The sequence below is a fragment of the Aegilops tauschii genome, chromosome 4, assembly GCF_002575655.3.
Source record: "Aegilops tauschii subsp. strangulata cultivar AL8/78 chromosome 4, Aet v6.0, whole genome shotgun sequence".
Lineage (NCBI taxonomy): Eukaryota > Viridiplantae > Streptophyta > Magnoliopsida > Poales > Poaceae > Aegilops > Aegilops tauschii.
Window position 1 is genome coordinate 125,206,965 of NC_053038.3, and position 18,714 is coordinate 125,225,678.

The window sequence follows — 18,714 nt, forward strand, 5'->3', positions numbered from 1 at the left end:
AAATAATTATTCCTCTACCTGACAGCAGGGACCCACCGGACGGGCCACCGTATTTGGCGAAAAAACGTTTCCCCCCAGACTGCTGGGACCCACCGGATGGGCCACCGTATTTCACGAAAAAAATGTTCCCCCCGCTGTCAGCTCGGACCCACCGGAAGTGCCTCCTTATTACGCACAAAAAAATGAATACTCCCCCTGCTAGTTGGGACCCACCTTGGTGGGAGGCTGACTTCTGGGCCTACTAAGTTGACGGGGATGGAGTGCTTTGTGAACTTAGTCAATATGAACGATTCTAGCTCCAGTGACCGTACGATGTCCATCCAACGGTCGTAGTGCTTCTTCAACCTCTGGTCTTCTTGCTCCAGCCGCCCAAAGCAGCGCCAGTCGTGCCGCATGCTCCTGTCTCCCGTGGCCGGCTGTGCTTCCGTGGAGGCCTCATCGCCCCCTACGGCGACGGCAGCCTCACACCGTAGCCGAACCAGTGAACCCTCGTACTCCTCTCCGCGCGGGCTTCCACTACCGCGTCTTCCCCGGCTCCGCGTCGTCCCCTTCCTAGGCCTCGTCGTCGTCCACCGCCCTGGTGCTCTCGGCGCGGCATGGTCAACGTGGTCAAGGAACGACTTCCATCGGAAGATTACTGTATGTGGAGAGGCTGACAGCTGGGTCCACGGCGGCCGCAAGGAAGTGCCTCCTTATTATGCGCAAAATAATTATTCCTCCACATGGCAGCAGGGACCCACCAGACAGGCCACCGTATTTGGCAAAAAAACGTTTCCCCCTGACTGCTGGGACCCACCAGCTACATCTTCGCACGCAAGGAAGTGCGTCCGGGCAAAAAAATGATTCGCCCCCCTGACTGTTGGGACCCACTAGCTACATCTTCGCACGGAAGGAAGTTCCTGATAGTCGGGACCCACCTGGTCGAAGCGTACGTAGCGTTGTCATTCTGGTCGCGAACGTGTACGTACATACTGGTCGATGTAGAGGCGCGCACGTGTCGTAGTAGAGGCGCGCACGTAGCATGTACACGTACATACAGCGGCCAGTGTGCAAGAAAGAAAATACAGCCACGTACGTACATACGGGCAGGGTCTCGAACGCCTACTCGCGCATACGTACGGCCAGGGCTCGTGTACATGGCTGGGTCGGAACGGGGAAACTGCGTCGTCGTCGTGTTCATGGGGAGCCAACCGGCTGGGTCGGAACGGAATGCGTCGTCGTGTTCATCGGGAGGGCTTGGATGGAACAGCCGATGGAAACGAGGCCTAGCGTACCGCACAACGGAGCAAATGGCCTTGTGTTCGATCGGCCACGTTCGAAACGGGGTCCTGTTCATCGGGAGGGGTCTGGCGTACCGCAAAACAGAGGAAACGGACCTCCTACGGTCGAAATGGGGTCCTGTTGATCGGGAGGGGTGTGGCGTACCGCAAAACGGAGGAAACAGACTTGTGTTGGAGCGCTACGGTCGAAACGGGGGTCTTGTTCATCGGGAGGGGTGTGGCGTACCGCAAAACGGGACTCCACGAGATACTGTTCATCTCCACCGTTGACCCCCTCAGCCTCCACGGGCTACTGTTCATCCACCGTCGACCTCCTCCAGCCTCCACCCGCAACTGTTCATCCACGGGCTCCTGTTCATCCAGCCTCCACCGCGCGCTACTCCACCGGCTACTGTTCAACCAGCCCTCTCCATGGGCTCCTATTCAACCACCCCTCCACGGGCTACTTTTCATCCAGCCCTCCATCGTCTATTGTTCATCCAGCCCTCCACGGGATGGTCCTGTTCATCCAGCCCTCCACGGGGTCCTGTTCATCCAGCCCCAACCAGCTCGATCGATTGGGGTCCTGTTCATCCAGAGGCAACACCACGGGGTCCTGTTCATCCACCCCCACCGGGAACTGTTCATCCAAACCCCCCCAGCAACGCTCACTGTTCATCCAGAGGCAGCATCGATCGACTTCAGTTAGCAGCAGTAGCGAAGGAATCGCTCGATCGGCTTCAGTTAACAGCCATCGATCGATCGCTCGGGTTCAGTAACGCGTAGCCTGCAGTGCAATCCCTCGGGTTCAGTTAGAGCCCGACGCCTCGCTCGGGTTCAGTTAGAGCCCAACGCCTCGCACCCACGCACGTGCGTGTACGAGAGAAACGCGCATCGCTCGGCCCCGACCACCCACCGTAACTTGGAACACCCCGATATTTTCCTCGCCCTCGCTTCTACCAGGGTTTTTCCGTCATGGACGGCCCAAAGAATGTCATCCAGCTGCGTCTCCGGCCCGCCCAGGACGAAAAGCCCATTTTCTGTCATGATGTTTTGTCATAGAAGTAGGAGCCCACCACATCTATGATGATACCGGGTTTTGTCACAATTATCGTCATAGAAGTGTCATAAGTACGACAGAAAAAAATCGTTCGGCCCAAAATGTCACGGATGTGTCTTTTTTTGTAGTGGAGGGTATTGACATAACTCTTCCGGCTCAAAGCATCTGCTACGACATTGGCCTTTCCTGGATGATAATGCAACTTCATATCATAATCCTTTATAAGCTCCAACCATCTCCTCTGCCTGAGATTCGGCTCCTTCTGCGTGAAAATGTACTTCAAACTCTTGTGGTCCTTGTACACATTACAGCGGTTTCCAATAAGAAAATGTCTCCAGGTCTTGAGCGCATGCACTACAGCTGCTAACTCCAAATCATGCGTGGCATAATTCAACTCATGAGGTCAAAGCTGTCGTGAGGCATATGAAACAACTCTTCCGTCCTGCATAAGTACACCTCCAAGTCCTAAGCGAGAAGCGTGGCAATACACTTGGAAATCCTTGCGTATATCCGGAAGAATTAGCACTGGGGCTGAAACCAAACGTTTCTTCAACTCCTGAAAATTGGCCTCACATTCTTCGGTCCACTTGAACTTAGTATCCTTCTTCAATAACTCTGTCATGGGCTTCGCAATCTTGGAAAAATTATCTATGAATCTCCGATAATATCCCGCGAGTCCTAGAAAACTGCGGATCTCTCCAACTGAGGTGGGTGCCAACCACTCGGTGACTGACTGGACCTTGGTAGGGTCTACTGCTATACCTTCTCCTGATATAACGTGCCCAAGGAATCCAACTTCCTTCAACCAAAACTCACATTTCCTAAACTTGGCATATAACTGATGTTCTCTGTGCTTCTCGAGAACTAAACGCAAATGCTCCTTGTGCCCCTCTTCATTCTTCGAGTACACCAGAATATCATCAATGAACACCACAACAAACTTATCCAATAACTCCATGAACACCTTATTCATCATACTCATGAAATAGGCAGGGGCATTAGTTAATCCAAATGACATAACTGTGTACTCATACAGCCCATACCTGGTGGTAAAAGCTGTCTTAGGTATATCCTGTTCTCGGATCTTCAGCTGGTGGTATCCTGATCGCAGATCGATCTTGGAAAATACTTTAGCTCCTTGCAGCTGGTCAAACAAATTGTTGATCATCGGTAGTGGGTACTTGTTCTTGATCGTCACTTTATTCAATGCATGATAATCAACAACCATTCTCAAAGATCCATCCTTCTTCTCAACTAAGAGCACTGGGGCTTCCCACGGTGACGAACTTCGTCGAATGTAACCTTTCTCCAGTAACTCCTTAATCTGCTTCTTAATTTCCTCCAGATCATTTGCGGGCATCCGGTATGGTCTCTTTGATAGTGGTCCGGTGCCTGGCAACAGCTCTATCAAAAACTCTATATCACGATATGGTGGCATGCCTGGTAATTCCTCTGGAAATACATCCGGGTAATCCTTCACAACAGGCACTTCCTCTTGAACAACTCCCGAGAGGGAATTTACTTGGGTCCTCCTTGGCGCATGCCTGGATACATACTTAATCCTTTTTCCCTCCGGGGTGGTGAGCAGAATTGATTTACTAGCACAGTCAATGTTCCCTCCGTACTTTGATAGCCAATCCATGCCTAGTATTATATCCAATCCTTGTGACTCCAAAATTATTAGATCCGAGGGAAACATGTGGCTACCAATGGTTAGGGGTAACCGATCACACCATCGGCTGGCCATATACTCTGCACCTGGCGAGCTTACTAACATGGGTGACCTAAGGGCTAAGGTGGGTAACTTAAACTTGTCCACGAATCCCCTTGATATGTATGAATGCGATGCACCAGTATCAAAAAGAACGAGAGCAGTAAATGACTTAACCAAAAACTTACCAATCACTGTGTCAGGCTGATCTTCAACCTCCTCCACGTTGATGTGGTTCACCTGACCTCTGGTGAAGGGATTGGGCTTCTTCCCAGAGCTTCCATTGCCGTTGCCATTCTTCAACTCAGAGCAATCATTGGCGTAGTGCCCAGTCTTCCCGCACTTGTAGCAGGTGACATGGGTCAGATCCTTCTTAGGAGGGGTTGCTGGGTTGGAACAGTTCTGGTTACTGCTTGCAACATTCCCATTTCCATTCTTGGGGCCACTGTGGTTATGTGAACTTCCTCCATTGTGGGTGTGGCCTCCATGGTTATGGGTGTATCCTCCCGAGTTTGGGGTAAATCGGGGCTTCTGTGATGCTCTAGAATTGTACTTCCCTTGTCCATACTTCCTTTTGCGGCTCTCTATCTGCTGCTGCTTCCCTTCAATCATAAGAGCCCTATCTACCAAGTCCTGGTAGTTAGTAAATGTAGCTACCATCAACTGCATACTCATCTCATCATTTAGCCCTTCCATAAACTTCTCCTGCTTCACGACATCTGTGGCCACATCATCTAGGGCATAGCGAGCTAGCTTACTGAACTCATCCACGTACCGCCCCACAGTACGATTTCCCTGGCATAAGTTGCGAAACTCACGCTTCTTCATGTTCATAGCTCCAGTTGAGACATGTGCAATGTGGAAAGCTTGCTGAAACTGATCCCAAGTGAAATTAGCTATGGGGAAAGTGGTTGTGTACGTAATTCTCCCACCATGAGGTTGTCGGTCCATCCAATTGGTGTGCGGCAAAACACACCTTCTCAGCATCTATGCAACCTGCGGTGGTCAACTCCCTTCCAATCCTGCGTAGCCAGTCATCAGCAACAATCGTCTCGGTACTACTGGAAAACACCAGCGGATTTAACCTCGGAAAATGGGCTAAGTTGTCAACTGGAGGTGGTGGTGGTGGTTTTGTTGTTGTTGTTGTTGTTGCCTTGGTTATGGACTAGTAGCTGCATCAAGGCATTCTGCTGTTGGATCAACTGAGTGAGCTCCGGTGGGAAGACAAATCCGGGGTCACGTCTCGAAGGCATCTGATGGGTTTAGAGGGGAGAGATTAGAATATAATGAGGTCTAAACAGAAAACACTACCCATATGCACATGAGACAAACACATTCATATCACAACACTCAATTCAAAGCAAGGGCATACAAACGATCTAACTACCGTTACAAAATACTCGGACTACTACTATATACATGGGGGAAATACTACTGGTAATATGGTGGTCATCTAGAAATTTTGATCGGTGGAAGACTCCATGATATCCGCTCTAGCTTCGTCTTCATAATCATCATCACTACTGTCGGGGTCAGAGTCGGTGTCGTCGATGACGATGTAGTCCTCGGGATGGTCATCATCTCCTCCTGGCGCGGGGTCTCCCATGAATACTCCTAGCTTCCTCGTCAGGTCGTCATTCTTTTCCACTAGGATTGCGATTTCCTCCTCATATCCATCGCGTGTAGACTTGAATTCCTCTTCAAGCTCCATGTTCCCGATCATCACCTTCTTCAGATCTATCATGCTTGCGCACATTTGGTTCTCCTGGCGACGAATGTGCTGGTTTAACTCCTGGATGAAAGCTGCAATGGACCTGTCCCTCCTGGTGCTGATCATCTCCCATTTCTCATCTCGGCGCCCACATATCTGGTAGATGGTGTCCTTAATATCCTTGTGATAAACTTTGCCGATGCGTCCCATGGCGATGTGGCCTGCCATGCTCTTTCCTAGACTCTAGGTTGGTGCATCAAAGGAAAACTCTATGGGCTCAGTAACTCGCGTGAATGTCCTTCCTGGAACTTGAACTCGAATCATCCAACACTCCTCTTCTGGTAAAGTGGCGGTGTAGGTCCCGGTGAAGCTTGGTATTCCGATGTTCAGGTACCTAGTGACTTCCTTCAAGTGTTGTCCAAAAGGAGTTTCTTCATCCGGTTGTGCAAACTTGTTCCTTAGGTCCACCATCTATAGAGTGGAAAATGGAGAGGAGTCGGAAATGAGTAGAGAAGACTGACCTATGGCTTATCTTAATGGTCGTGTCCTACAATCCGTGTGTGCTCTGATACCATCTTGTAGCGACCCGACCTCAAACGGCCAAATCTCTGTGCATAAGTGTCATCCCTGAATCGGTAATGCTGACACACACAGTACTTGAAGGATTTATAACAGAGTGCAATCACACACTTATTACATCGAATGTCCCAAAAGAGAACTTATTACAATAATATGGCCTAAGTCCATCTAATAAAGATAACTGCGGAAGCATCGAAGGTAAATGAGTCCATCAACTCCAACGGCATAGCTGGGTGCACGACAACGACCTAGCGCACCTTACTCTTCGTCTGAAAAGTCTGCAACATAATATGTTGCAGCCCGAAAATGGGTCAGCACATCGAATATGCTGGCAAAATAACACTATAGAGTAATCAACAAAATAAATGCTAACACTACATGCATATATGGCTGGTGGAGGCTCTACGGTTATTTTGTTTTTGCAAAAAGCCATTTTTTCCTACAACAATGGAATATGTTTTGTTTAACTATCATGGTAGTTGATAACACTGAGAATGGTAACCCCATCTCAATCCCAATAAACAGTATTAATAACCCAACAAATTAGATTAAGAGTGATGAGATCAAATCAATAATTCAAGTACCAGATACTCAAGATGTCCATAACCGGGGACACGGCTAATCATGATTAGTTTGTACACTCTGCAGAGGTTTGCGCACTTTTCCCCACAAGACTCGATCTCCTCCGTTGGTTTTCTCGCACTACATGGTGTTTGAGAAACGGATGACCGAGACACAGTCTTTCAGAAGCATTAACTCTTTCGAAGGGGAACCTGTGGCTGGATTGAATCCTTCGCGATGGAAATGCCCTCGCCTACTTGACTAAACTAAGGACCTCAACGGTATAAACATGTAGATTTTCTACTTTTCCATTTTCCTTCTTGTTTATCAATCACCAATCAAGACAAACCGGGCACTACCATGAGACGTGAAAACACCCGATCCCATTCCGACCTCGATATATATGTGGAATCGTCTTGCGCCATATGTACTAAAATTGTTCGGGAGACATGGTCAAAGCCTGGAGAAAGAGCAAGAAAACGGGTAAACCGTACCACCTACATCCCCTACATCTGCTAGTTTACCACTGAAAGAGGTCACACAATATACTCAACTATGCCAGAGCCCATAATGGCTTGTGGCTGCACACGGAAGTTTCTAGCATGAATAATCTTATGATCCCTTTGAGTCTGGGTGGCGAACCATAGGATGATCACACGGATTCCCCGGGATCTCCTTGGAGAACACTGAATTCCCCAGGTGCCCACAAACAATCCACCCAAATGTGTGTTAAATTAGCCACCTTAAATAAACCCTTAGTTAACATTAATCTCTCACATCCATCGTGAATCACTCAAACCAATCCAAGTCTACGAGCATAGCATAGCAACATAGCATAACGTAGAAGTAACTCCCAGGGTTTGAATAAAAAGGGCAATAGGTACTACCTCAACTACTACTTCCCAATACCCACATGTTATCAATCCTACTCATGCAATGGTTGAGGGTTGAAACTAATGCATAAAAACTGGGTAACAAAGGGGTATGATCAAAGTGTTACTTGCCTTGATGAAGATCTACAAACCCTAGAGACTCGTAGTAGCACGCTTCGCACTCCGGAAATTCTATCGCAAACAAACAATAGCATACATAAGCACTCAAGCATAGATGCAAGGGTAAAACTCAGATAAGAAAGTCCAAACTGAAAGTTCAACTGAAGAGCTTCGATTTGTAGAAAGAATCAATCAAATCGGAGCTACGAAACTCAAACTATGATCAAAAGAAATTCGAATTCAAATCTGCTTGAAACCAAATTCTAAATTGTCAAAATCATGTTCAAGTTGATTAACTGGAAAGAAGGGTTCGAGACGAAGATTTTGGCGTTGGTTTCACTGGATTTGGACAAACGGTTAAAAAGTTGCGAGGGTTTGAAGATTAAGGGCTAATTTGTGATAAAAATAATCACGGATAGGTCCCTGGCCGAAAATAAAAAGAAAAAGAAAAAGACTAGCAAACGAACGTTCGCTAACAGAACTAAACCGACGAATTCATTCGTTTCAGAAACTAATCTGACGAACGTTCGCTAAATAGCTCTAAACCGAGAATAACCGATCTAAAAAAACCAAACTAGATCTAGGGTTTACCGAAAATAAACCGACGAAAAACCGGACAAAACTGGCGGCGGCGGCGGGATCCGAACGGCGGCGGGGCGGCGGCTCCGGCGCGGCGAGGCGGGGCTTGGGCGACGGCGTGCGGGCGCGAGCGGCGGCGCGGCAGCAGGCGGCGGCGGTAGCAGGCGGCGCGGGGCGGCGGCTGCGGGAGGCGGGGGGACGAGGTGGAGAGGGCGGCCTCGGGGCGGGTTATAAAGGGGGCCGGGGTGCGGGCGGCTTGGAGGAGGGGCCACGCGGGCGGCGGCTCGGGATCGGACTCCGCCGGAGTCCGTCGTGGTCACGGCGGGGAAGGCGGCGGCGAGCAGGCCGGCTGGGCCTTCGGCCCAGTGCGGTCCGAAAGTTTTTTTTAATAAATTCCGCCGAAGACAAATCCTAAATAAATATTTAAAAAATCTAAAAATGCCAAGAACAATTTTCACCATCTAAATAAAATATTTAGAACAAAGTGAACATTTTTCTAGCCTAAAAATGCAAATTTGCAAAATGCATATTTTTTTCTAATTCAAATAAAATAGCAATAAAATCCAAATAAAATGTTTATTTGATTTTAACATTTTCCTCCAATATTAATTTATTTTGGAGAAGTCATTTTATCTCCTCTCATTTATTTTGGATATTTAAAATATTCGGAGGGAAGAATATTAAAACCAAAATGATCCTCTTTTCAAATTCGAGAAAAATTCAAATATGAAAAATAAATGAAATCCCAACTCTCTCCGTGGGTCCTTGAGTTGCTTAGGATTTCTAGGATCACAAACGAGAATGCAAATAAAATATGATATGCATATGATGACCTATGTATAACATCCAAATTAAAAATTGGGATGTTACACCGACAAAGCACACCGAAAAGTGTTTGAAGTGGGCATTTCTGTTTTCATGAAGCTTCATCCTTATATTCAATTCCCCTTTTCCCCAATCCTTACGCAGTAGAGAACAAATGCATTACTTATTTTATCTCCCCCCCCCCCGGTTGCCACTGGCTCACCGCGGCGTCGATGGCCCCCACTCGTTCACGGATCACACTCGTCATAGAGTTTGCGACCTTAGCGGCTCACGCTCAAGGCAAAATAGACAAGTAACTGATTTAGTTATATACTATAAGAGCATCTACAGCAGGACATCTCAAACCCTCCCTATACGTCTGGGTGAACAACCTGGTCACTGCCCGGTCAATAAAATTCCACCCAACCAGACACCTCAAACTGGTCCTATAAGTGTGGGCAATTTAGCGGCCCCCATATCCAGCCCGTATGTGGGGCAGATATGGGAATGTCGGACGCACTTGATGCGTCCTCCATGGTGGATTCTGCCCCACGCTGGCCCACCCCGGCCACAAAAATATGTGTCCCTATCCGCATCCCTGACCAAATCCTAGTCACTCCACAGCACTTCCAGTCTCCTCCGCCCTCAGCTCCTCTCTGACGAACTCTGGCCTTCTCCAGCATGGCGGGCAACGAATCTGGGTCCAGAAACTCCGGATCTGTGGACTGGGACCTCGTCCCATGCGAGAACGAGGAGGATAGCCATCCCGCTAGCTCTCGCCAATCCAGGAAAAAAACCCAGCTCCGCAGTCGGAGTCGCTCCAATGGGAATCCATTGTCTCCGCGCAAGTGCGGCTTGGATCGGCCAGCGCCGACGGCTCCAGGTGTGTCATTGCGGTGGAGCCGGAGGCGGCAAGCATCGGCTGGAGGTACCGACGTGACTAACTGAACGGCCCTGGGTTGGCGGTGGAGCCTCGTCCCCACAACGTCGGGCTTTGAGTCTGAGGTGGATGGGCCGAGGAGCGGCATGCCCGCTGGGCGAGGGGGGAAGTTGCGCAACGCCGCGAAGGCTGAATCGCACGTTGTGTCTGATAAGACCAAGGATGCCCTCTGTGCCCGCATCCTGAGGAAGCGGCAAGCCCAGACGAGGCATGCCCTCACAAAGGAGCAAACCCGGAAGGTCCGTGCCCTCGTCGGACCTCCCCCCCCCCCCCAAAAAAAAAGAGAGGAGGAGGAGGCTGGTGATGGATTAGACAGCTCCGACAGTGAACAGATCCGGCTCGACCTATATTATGTCTTCGATAGCTACTTCCTCGACGAAGAAGGAAGGGGCAAGGGCAAGGTGCAGCCGTAGGCGAACTTCCTCCATAGCCATAATTCATAGCTAGTAGAACATGTCATTTTTTTTCTAGTCTGATGACATGTATAACTCCCTTATGCTATGGGCGTAGTGATCTAGATGAACTACATATGCCATTTTATTTTTTTATTTTTTGAAAAGGAGGATAATCCTCAGCCTCTGCATCAGAATGATGCATGCAACCATATATTATTAAAAATGCAAAATTCAGCAGTCGAACAAACTCAACTCGGAAATAAGACGGAAACAAACCCTGAGGCCGAATACCTCGCAACAATAACTTCCCCAGATAGCCACTAACACTACGTTACAAGACACAATAGAGATGAAAAATACACAACTCCTAGGCTACGCCTTCAAGAAAGAATCACTGCACGTGCGCCGATGATGGCGAGTCCACCACAAGGTAGAACTCCGGATTCTCATCCACAAAGTCAAGCTTCAATCCACCACCTTCAACAAGGACATGACGCAGGCGCGCAACGACATAGCCCGATCTGAGATCTTGTGTTTCCACCGGAGTGCATAAAATCGTCGTTGAAGCCTCCTATACCATCCGCCCTTATCCGTTTATCGACGTCTCAATAGCCGGATACCTCTGGAGAAGACAACAGAAGACAAAGACGTCCCATACCACCTGCCTCCCGCTACTGCCGCATCACCTTCGATCAAACAGCAACAGGCTAAACATGAGCCCTCCACCAGAGCCACCGTGCATCACCTGCCGATAGCAGGCATGACTTGACGTCTCCACATAAGACGTCGTGCGTAACATCCGGCAATAGCGCATCCACCGGTGGCTTCACCTGCCGGCGACAGGCACTACCTGACAACTCCGAAAGAGTCACATGTGTCACCTGCCGAGTCGCATCGAACCCGATCTATTGATGGAAGGGACGTCCCATATCGCCACCAGCCTCATAAGGCCTCACCACCTCGAAATCCAGACTCCGAGTCGCCCACACGACTCCAGAGTCCGCCGCTGTTGATGAAGAGGGGCTGTCGCCCCGATTCCTGGTGCTAAAGGGAGCACCCACCGTCGCACCAGCTGCTGTCATCGCCCATACAACGGCAACCGCCGCCGCGATCCCGCATCAAGCATCGTCGACGCCAGAGGAAGCTCCGGCCGCCACGCGCGTCATGCTACAAGCACAGAAACGGGATCCCAAGATCCGCCGCCACCAGCACCGCCACAAGGACCCACCACCTGGCCCGTCATCCCCGGTGAAGGGGACGCCGCCTCCACCATGGCCGGATCCGGGCCAGCCGTCGCCATCGCCATAAGACTGGATCCGGGCCGGACGCCGCCGCCGCCACTGTCACCGGCCACGCCCAGCCCCACCTCCATCCTCTCTGGCCGCGCCCGGCCAATCGCCACGTCACGCCTAGCCGAACTCTGCTCGCGTCGTCGCCGTGCCTTGGATCAGCATGGCGCCCTCACTGAAGCCGTCGTCCTGCGCCGCGCCGCATCGAGCGAGGAGGGAGAAATCCCCGCCGCCGCCTACGCCGACCAGATCGGCAGCGCGCATCGGCGGCGGCGAGGAAGGGAGCGAGCTGGAGGAGGCCTAGCCCCGACGGCGGCTAGGGTTTGCCCCCTTGGTCGCTCGCGGGAGCGACGCGAGGGGGTACGCGAGAGGATTTGCTAATGAGGAAGACGATTATGGACGCGAGCATTTGAGACGCAGCTGGGCGCTACCCGTAGATTGTATGGATTTGAGGATTTGCTAATGAGGGAGACGATTATGGACGCGAGCATTTGAGACGCGACTGGCCGTTATCCGCGGACACGTTCACAGACGTTTAAGGGGCTGGATTTGTGAGCTGTGGTGGTAGATGATCCAATATGACGCCATGTTACTAGTTTCTGATATTATATAGTGAGATGACTTTAGTGATCTAAACGCTTTTTTCTGATATTATATAGTGAGATGACTTTAGTGATCTAAACGCTTTTATATTTCTTTACAAAGGGTACTAAATAGCAATGTTTAATTTGGAATGGAGAAAGTATGATATACTACCGTGCTGGGCTTTGCTACACCTACGTAATTGGTCTTACGTAACGTATGAGATACTCCCTCCGTTTCAAAATATAAGTTTTTTTAAAGATTTCGATAGGTAACTACATACGGAGCAAAATGAGTGAATCTACACTCTAAAATATGTCTACATACATCCGTATGTTGTAGTCTATTTGAAATGTCTAAAAAGACTTATATTTCGGAATGGAGGGAGTAGATGAGATGGCAGCTCTTAATTGGATATTAGTAGGGGGCACGGGCCCATCCTGAAAATCAGGTGGGAAGTTTGATTAGTGAAAAGAAGGATTTTCGTAGGTTACGTAATAAGTACCTCTTCGTAGGTCTAGTAGTGTTTTTGCTACCGTGCTACTGGTCTCGGAGTAATCGGTGTGGCACCAACAAGTCAGTCGTCCGGTCACAAATCCACATACAAAAGGGATCGTCAGCATAGTAGTAGGAGCAGCTTGGGTATGGCCGACTCCCCCGAATTAGCTCGTGCTCGTGACGTCCTGCGCGTGAGCGCCGACGACCGCGCGCGGGTGGACGCGCTCTCCTCCGCCGCGTCCGCATACGTATCGGCGGCTTCTCCTCATCTGTCGCCGAGCTTCTTCGAGGGGTTCGCGCTGCGCAGGATCCGCGTCCTCAGCGTTCACCCGGGATTCATCCACTGCTCGTACGACGTCCCTCCAAGCCTCACCGTACGTCACTTTCTTGGTTCGTTCGTTCGTTATTAATTCATTCATCTCGATCCACGCCAGCTAAGCCAAATACACACACGTATATACGCAGGACTCCAGCACCGGCTGCCTCGCCGCCGGTGTAGTGGCGGCCCTGGTGGACGAGATCGGCTACGCCGCGGCCATCTCCGACGCCCAAAACTTCAAGATCTCCGTGGACATGTCCGTCGCCTTCCCCGATCTCTCCCAGGCCCGCGCAGGGGACCGCCTGAGCATAACGGCGAGGGTGCTCGGACACAAGGGTGCCTACTCCGGCACGCACGTGCGCCTCACCAACGCCAGCACCGGCAATGTCGTCGCTGAGGGCAGGCACTCCGTCTTCGGTAACCTGAAGAAAGCACCACTCAAGCCAGCAGCCACTACTGGTCTGAAAAGCAACTTGTGATTCTGCCTCTGCCTACTCCTACTCCACTAGCCTATTATGCATCTTCTTTCCTAAATATAAATGGCCTCTCCTGTATCTTTCTTGACAAGAATAAAATGAAATACACTACTAAAAAGGAATAAAAGGATGCGTGTTCGTGTACTGAATCCAACCCAAACTCACTGTCTTGTGCTGCTTTTTCGTGTCCTGCGTGCGCACCTACCATTGTCAGCCATTTGATCGGCAGACCAAGTAGCTACCCAACCAGCTAAGCATCACTTCACGTCCCCGTCAATTAGCCCCAAACAGCCTGGCCTAACACATCACGTCCCCATCGATTAACCCCAAACAGCCTGGCCTAACACATATAAATATCTACTATGCCAAATAAGTTACTCCCTCCGTCCGGAAATACTTGTCTTGAAAATGGATGTAAGTATTTCCAGACCGAGGGAGTACGTACTAACTATAAGTTCAGTGCTCAACAGTGCCTGATCTACCCAGCAAGCATCTCAGTTATAACATTGCAAGGAAGATGACGACAACACAGGACATCATCTACAATTAAAAAACCAAGCAAAGGCAGTGTGCTTATTGCAACGAAGATGGAGGCAACACAGGACACCATCAACAATTAGAAGACCAAGCAAAGGCAGTGCGCCTTCCTGGCTCATCATCACAGATAAGATGTACTGCAGCTAATGTTCATCCATCCAACACAAATTTAACAACACTTTGACATATCCGAACTACCTCAGCATTTGTTTAAGGTCCTGTCAAGACCGACAAAAATTTATTATAGTTTCTCACAGTTGGGGTCTCAAATTTGTCCTTTGTACCTCAAACTCCCAAGGGTTAACGTCTTATGTAGGAGAAAACAAATGCGCACATTCTTGTTGTATACCACCCTCTACAAAACCCATATCATCTCATCTTTAATTTGCAGGCTTTCTCACAAAGGCCTTCTGAACCTGTACAGGCACACAGAAAAAAGTTAGTGTAGTTGATTTAGCATGCTTACATAACATGGTCGCACTGTGATAGTTATAAATTCAGCTTACCTGCTCCAGTGTCAAGAACATGATCACATTCCATGATCCCAGTCTAGCAAAGTTTGGAAGGAAGCCTTTGTAAAACGCCAGAGGTCCCTGCACACAAAAATCCTTTTAATCAGCACCCTGCTTGGACTTCCGTTTGCATTCAACAGGTATACAAAGCAGTTCCTAGGAGCCTAGAACATATCCAGAATATTCAGCTCACAGACAAACGAGTATATCATTAACAAAACACAGCTCAAAGGATATCTAAGCAATTATGAAAGGTTACTCAGTACAGCGGGAGAACACTATAACCATATTCCAAATCAAGGTTAAGAGTTAGTTGTTCGGAGAAAAAAATAATATGATTCCTACAATGAGCAGTCATGATGAACAGGAGTACATGATGGCACATAAACAACAGAGTCCACCTTTTGTTTGCCATCATATATCTTTCATTTGCATGATCGCTTGGAAATAAAGCGCTGTTAAACCGTCGTTCAAATTTGAGAGCCACCAGAACGACAATCAGGGCAGTTAATTCTAAGAGAGGCTGTATAAGTTGCCAGTAAATTACCTACTGTCAACACATATTAATAAAATATGAAATGGGAAGAATTTTCTCCGCAAACATGCGCCAGCCCCAGATGCTAGATGTGCTTGAAAAACATGTTATAGACAAGTACCACTCATCTAATGCTAACTGAAAAGTATTAAAAAGGCATGAACAGAGTAATAGAGTGGAGCATACATCATTCTTTAGGGTCTTCACAAAACAATCAATAGTGTTCTTGTAGGCAGAGTCACCCATCATTCTTGACTTAACCTGCAAGAAGGTGTGTATTGTTAGTAAAGAGAAACATCTATGGTCGCATATCTTTAAGGTAAGAACTCAACTGCTAATCAATACTCAATAATACAGAAAGACTTCTTTGACAATGATCCAAAAATGGAAGATGCATTTATTTTCAAAGAAAGACCAGTATCTGAGTTCCATAGGAAAATAGAACAGCTTCGATGCAAGCAAATTAGCATATGGTGGCCATGGATGCACGCATTAAAAAAAAGCATAAATCTGCAGAATGGCAGAAGTATAAACCTCACAGTGACTGAACTAAGAAATCAGCTTTGCTGAAAGAACATGAATACGTCATGAAATAAAGGTCAGAACTGGCATATCTCAGTTTAAACTAGGAATAGTGTATGATGCTGTCAAAGATAACCATTTGTAATAGACAATAGTTACTATCTAGTGGATAAATACACCAAGAAAGCATTGCTCAGAATAATTAATTTGCAGTTGGCTGTATAGGAAATACTCCCTCTAGTGTCAAAAACGCTCTTATATTATGGGACGGAGGGAGTAATATTTTAGACAAGATCACTAGAGTAAGGATAATTGTCACTGAGCGAGGAGGACATCTCACCACATCAACCGGAGAACCCACACAGACAGCAAAGAAGCCAGCGCCCAAACCAGACAAGATATGAGTGACCACGTCATCTTTGAACCCAGGAAGTTTCAAAATGGACTGCATGATACACAATACAATTCACGACAGCAATAGAATAAGCAATCAAATAAAGGAAATAACGACAAGAATAGAGGAAATCACGACAAGAAGTGCACCTGCTTCACTTGATCATAACTGGCCAACTCAGCAGCGTTTATGATGGCGTTACGTGCAACATTCGGACCAATGCCAGTCCACAGAGCAGCAACCCCTTCCTAAAATGATGATACCGACATATTTGAAGCAAGCAATTTGGGAAATGTAACAATCCACAGTTAGCTTGCAAAACAAGAGCAGAAACAACAACCGACCTGCCTAACAATCTTGGCATAAGCATCCATTGCCCCGGTATAACGGCGCGGCACACCAGGTGCCAGCTTCCCCTCAGACTGAAGCCTGACTTTGACAAGGTCAGTGGGGTTGGCCACAGCGATTGCAAGGGCACCTGAAGCAAGTCGGACACACCATGTTACGTTGCTGCATACTTCATTTCACATGGAAGGGAAAATTGATTTGAGAATCCAAAGATGAGGGTACCAGTGGTGAAGCCAGCGGCTATCTTCTTGGACAAAGGTACATCCCCAACATGGTTCTCACCAACATAGAAGGATTTGACCTGAAGGTGGTCAGGCACAACAATCCGGGTCAAGTTCATTGTTGCGTGCCACTACGACTACTGACGCAATGCAATACCATACATATACATGGAGAAGGGGAAAAGGGAGGGAAGGGAAACTCACTGGCTCATAGAGACCAATGCGGAGACCGCCGTAGATGCACTGGCGGTGGAGGCCAGGGACGATGCCCTTCCAGAGCGCGGCGGCGCCTTCCTCCTTGGCGATGGTGGCGGCGGTGCCGAGCAGGCCACGGTACTTGGGCCCAGCGAGATCCCCGGCGACGGCCTTCTTCTGCAGCTGCAGCCTGACCTTGGCCGTGTCGAGGGGGATCGTGGTGATCTGAGAGAGGGGAGGTCCATTCGATTAAACCAGGAGGCGAAAATCCATGAGGAAATAAAGAGATTAGCGGCGTGATCCTGGACGGGGAGCGGCAGGGTGGCATTGGAAATCGGACGATCCAGCGAGAGAGAGAATAAAGACGAAGCGTAAAGCAGCGGGCGATCCCGTCCCCGTCGCCGTCGGAGGAACAGGACGCTGGTTCGTGGCGTCTGGCGGGGATCCGTGGGGCGGTGGAAGCAGGGGTTAGGTTAGGGTTTAGTACCTCGGCGAAGCAGGCGGCGATGGCGCTGGCGGTGAAGCGGCCGGCGAAGGAGATGTCGACCTTGGAGCCGTGGTCCGGCGCCATGCTTGGCTTGGCTTGGCTGACGGGTGGATGCAACCGCCCAGCACCGGCACCACCGCGAGCACGACGACGGCGCCCCCCTTCTTCTGTCACAAGTGCTGTCACACACACAGAGACGAAGAAAGGGGGGCGATAAAAAGAGGAGGAGGGAGTTGGCGCCGCGCCTCCAAGGGAAAAAGCAAAAGAAGAGAAGACTAGCAGCTTTTGCCTTCCCTCTGCTCTGCTCTGCTCTGCTGTTTGCCCTTCTGTTTCTGATTTCTCTCTTTTTTTTATTTGAAATGAACCCTCTATTGTTTCTTTGGTTTCGCCGTTTCTCCTTCCTTTTTATTCATTCGTTTCTCGAATTTACCCTGCTTATTAAATATACTTGATTCGATTCTGATCTGATCTGAAAAATGGAGGTGATCGATGACTCACATGCGCATCACGCCTACTAATCCATCCTAGACTAGTTGTATTTCCTTCCTTCCAGTGGCGAAGCCACACTTAAACTGGGTAGTCAATTGACTACACAGCTTATGGCAAAAACTACAAATATTAAGTAGAAATTATGCCAAAAAATATTATAAATGCATACATTTGACTACACAACATTCAATTGACCACACATGATTGGATTCCTGGCACCGCCACTGCTTCCTTCCTTCCTTGTATTAATCCATGTTTTCAGGACTTCAAGAATGCTGACTATGTGGGGATGTGGTGCTCCAGTTTCTTCTTTGCACGTCTGCTCCTTGTGTTCCCCTAGTGTTTCGTTGTTGTACTCCTCTACTGGTTGCACTGGTAGATCCACCACTGCATAGCTTCCATCCAATATACACGACCGCACTCAAAAGCAAATCGGGCAACGCAAAATTTGGAGGAGATGTTGCAGGTTGGAACAACATCCAATTCCTTCCCATTTGGTTAGGCCATCTCCAAAGTGGACCCTTCGGTTGGCTAGGCCAGTTGGTCAGACCAACGCGGTGCCGGCGGCAGCAACCTTGGCGTCGTTCGTGGCTGTTGACGCTTGAAAATGGCATGATCGCAAAAAGTGACTTGAGGCTATAATGGGATGAGGTTAAAATTATGAGTTCATGTCACCAATTGATGGCTCTCTTCAAGATGATCGAAATAGATATGAAGAT

General features: G+C 48.8%; 2 protein-coding genes across 2 annotated transcripts; one reads left to right on the forward strand and one right to left on the reverse strand.

Annotated features, from left to right (window-relative positions):
* Positions 1–13,004: 13,004 nt before the first annotated feature.
* Positions 13,005–13,873, forward strand: LOC109757780 (uncharacterized). Its single transcript, XM_020316611.4, has 2 exons — positions 13,005–13,334; positions 13,426–13,873. Exons 1-2 carry the CDS (start codon positions 13,107–13,109, stop codon positions 13,756–13,758), a joined length of 561 nt encoding a protein of 186 aa, XP_020172200.1. The 5' UTR covers positions 13,005–13,106; the 3' UTR covers positions 13,759–13,873.
* Positions 13,874–14,371: 498 nt separating this feature from the next.
* LOC109757779 (mitochondrial uncoupling protein 1) lies at positions 14,372–17,879 on the reverse strand. The gene is made up of 9 exons (XM_020316610.4): positions 17,507–17,879; positions 17,029–17,244; positions 16,826–16,904; positions 16,600–16,733; positions 16,405–16,503; positions 16,202–16,306; positions 15,526–15,600; positions 14,799–14,885; positions 14,372–14,708 (listed from the first exon to the last, which is right to left on the reverse strand). The coding sequence occupies exons 1-9, from the start codon at positions 17,588–17,590 to the stop codon at positions 14,673–14,675; spliced, it is 915 nt and encodes a 304-aa protein (XP_020172199.1). The 5' UTR covers positions 17,591–17,879; the 3' UTR covers positions 14,372–14,672.
* Positions 17,880–18,714: the final 835 nt, after the last annotated feature.

Coding starts and splice junctions, on each gene's coding strand:
- LOC109757780 (XM_020316611.4), top strand. CDS start 13,107: ATGGCCGACTCCCCCGAATTAGCTCGTGCTCGTGACGTCCTGCGCGTG. Junction 13,335..13,425: donor ACGTCCCTCCAAGCCTCACC/GTACGTCACTTT, acceptor GTATATACGCAG/GACTCCAGCACCGGCTGCCT.
- LOC109757779 (XM_020316610.4), bottom strand. CDS start 17,590: ATGGCGCCGGACCACGGCTCCAAGGTCGACATCTCCTTCGCCGGCCGC. Junction 16,734..16,825: donor AGCCGCTGGCTTCACCACTG/GTACCCTCATCT, acceptor GACTTGCTTCAG/GTGCCCTTGCAATCGCTGTG. Junction 14,886..15,525: donor TGAAGACCCTAAAGAATGAT/GTATGCTCCACT, acceptor TTTTGTGTGCAG/GGACCTCTGGCGTTTTACAA.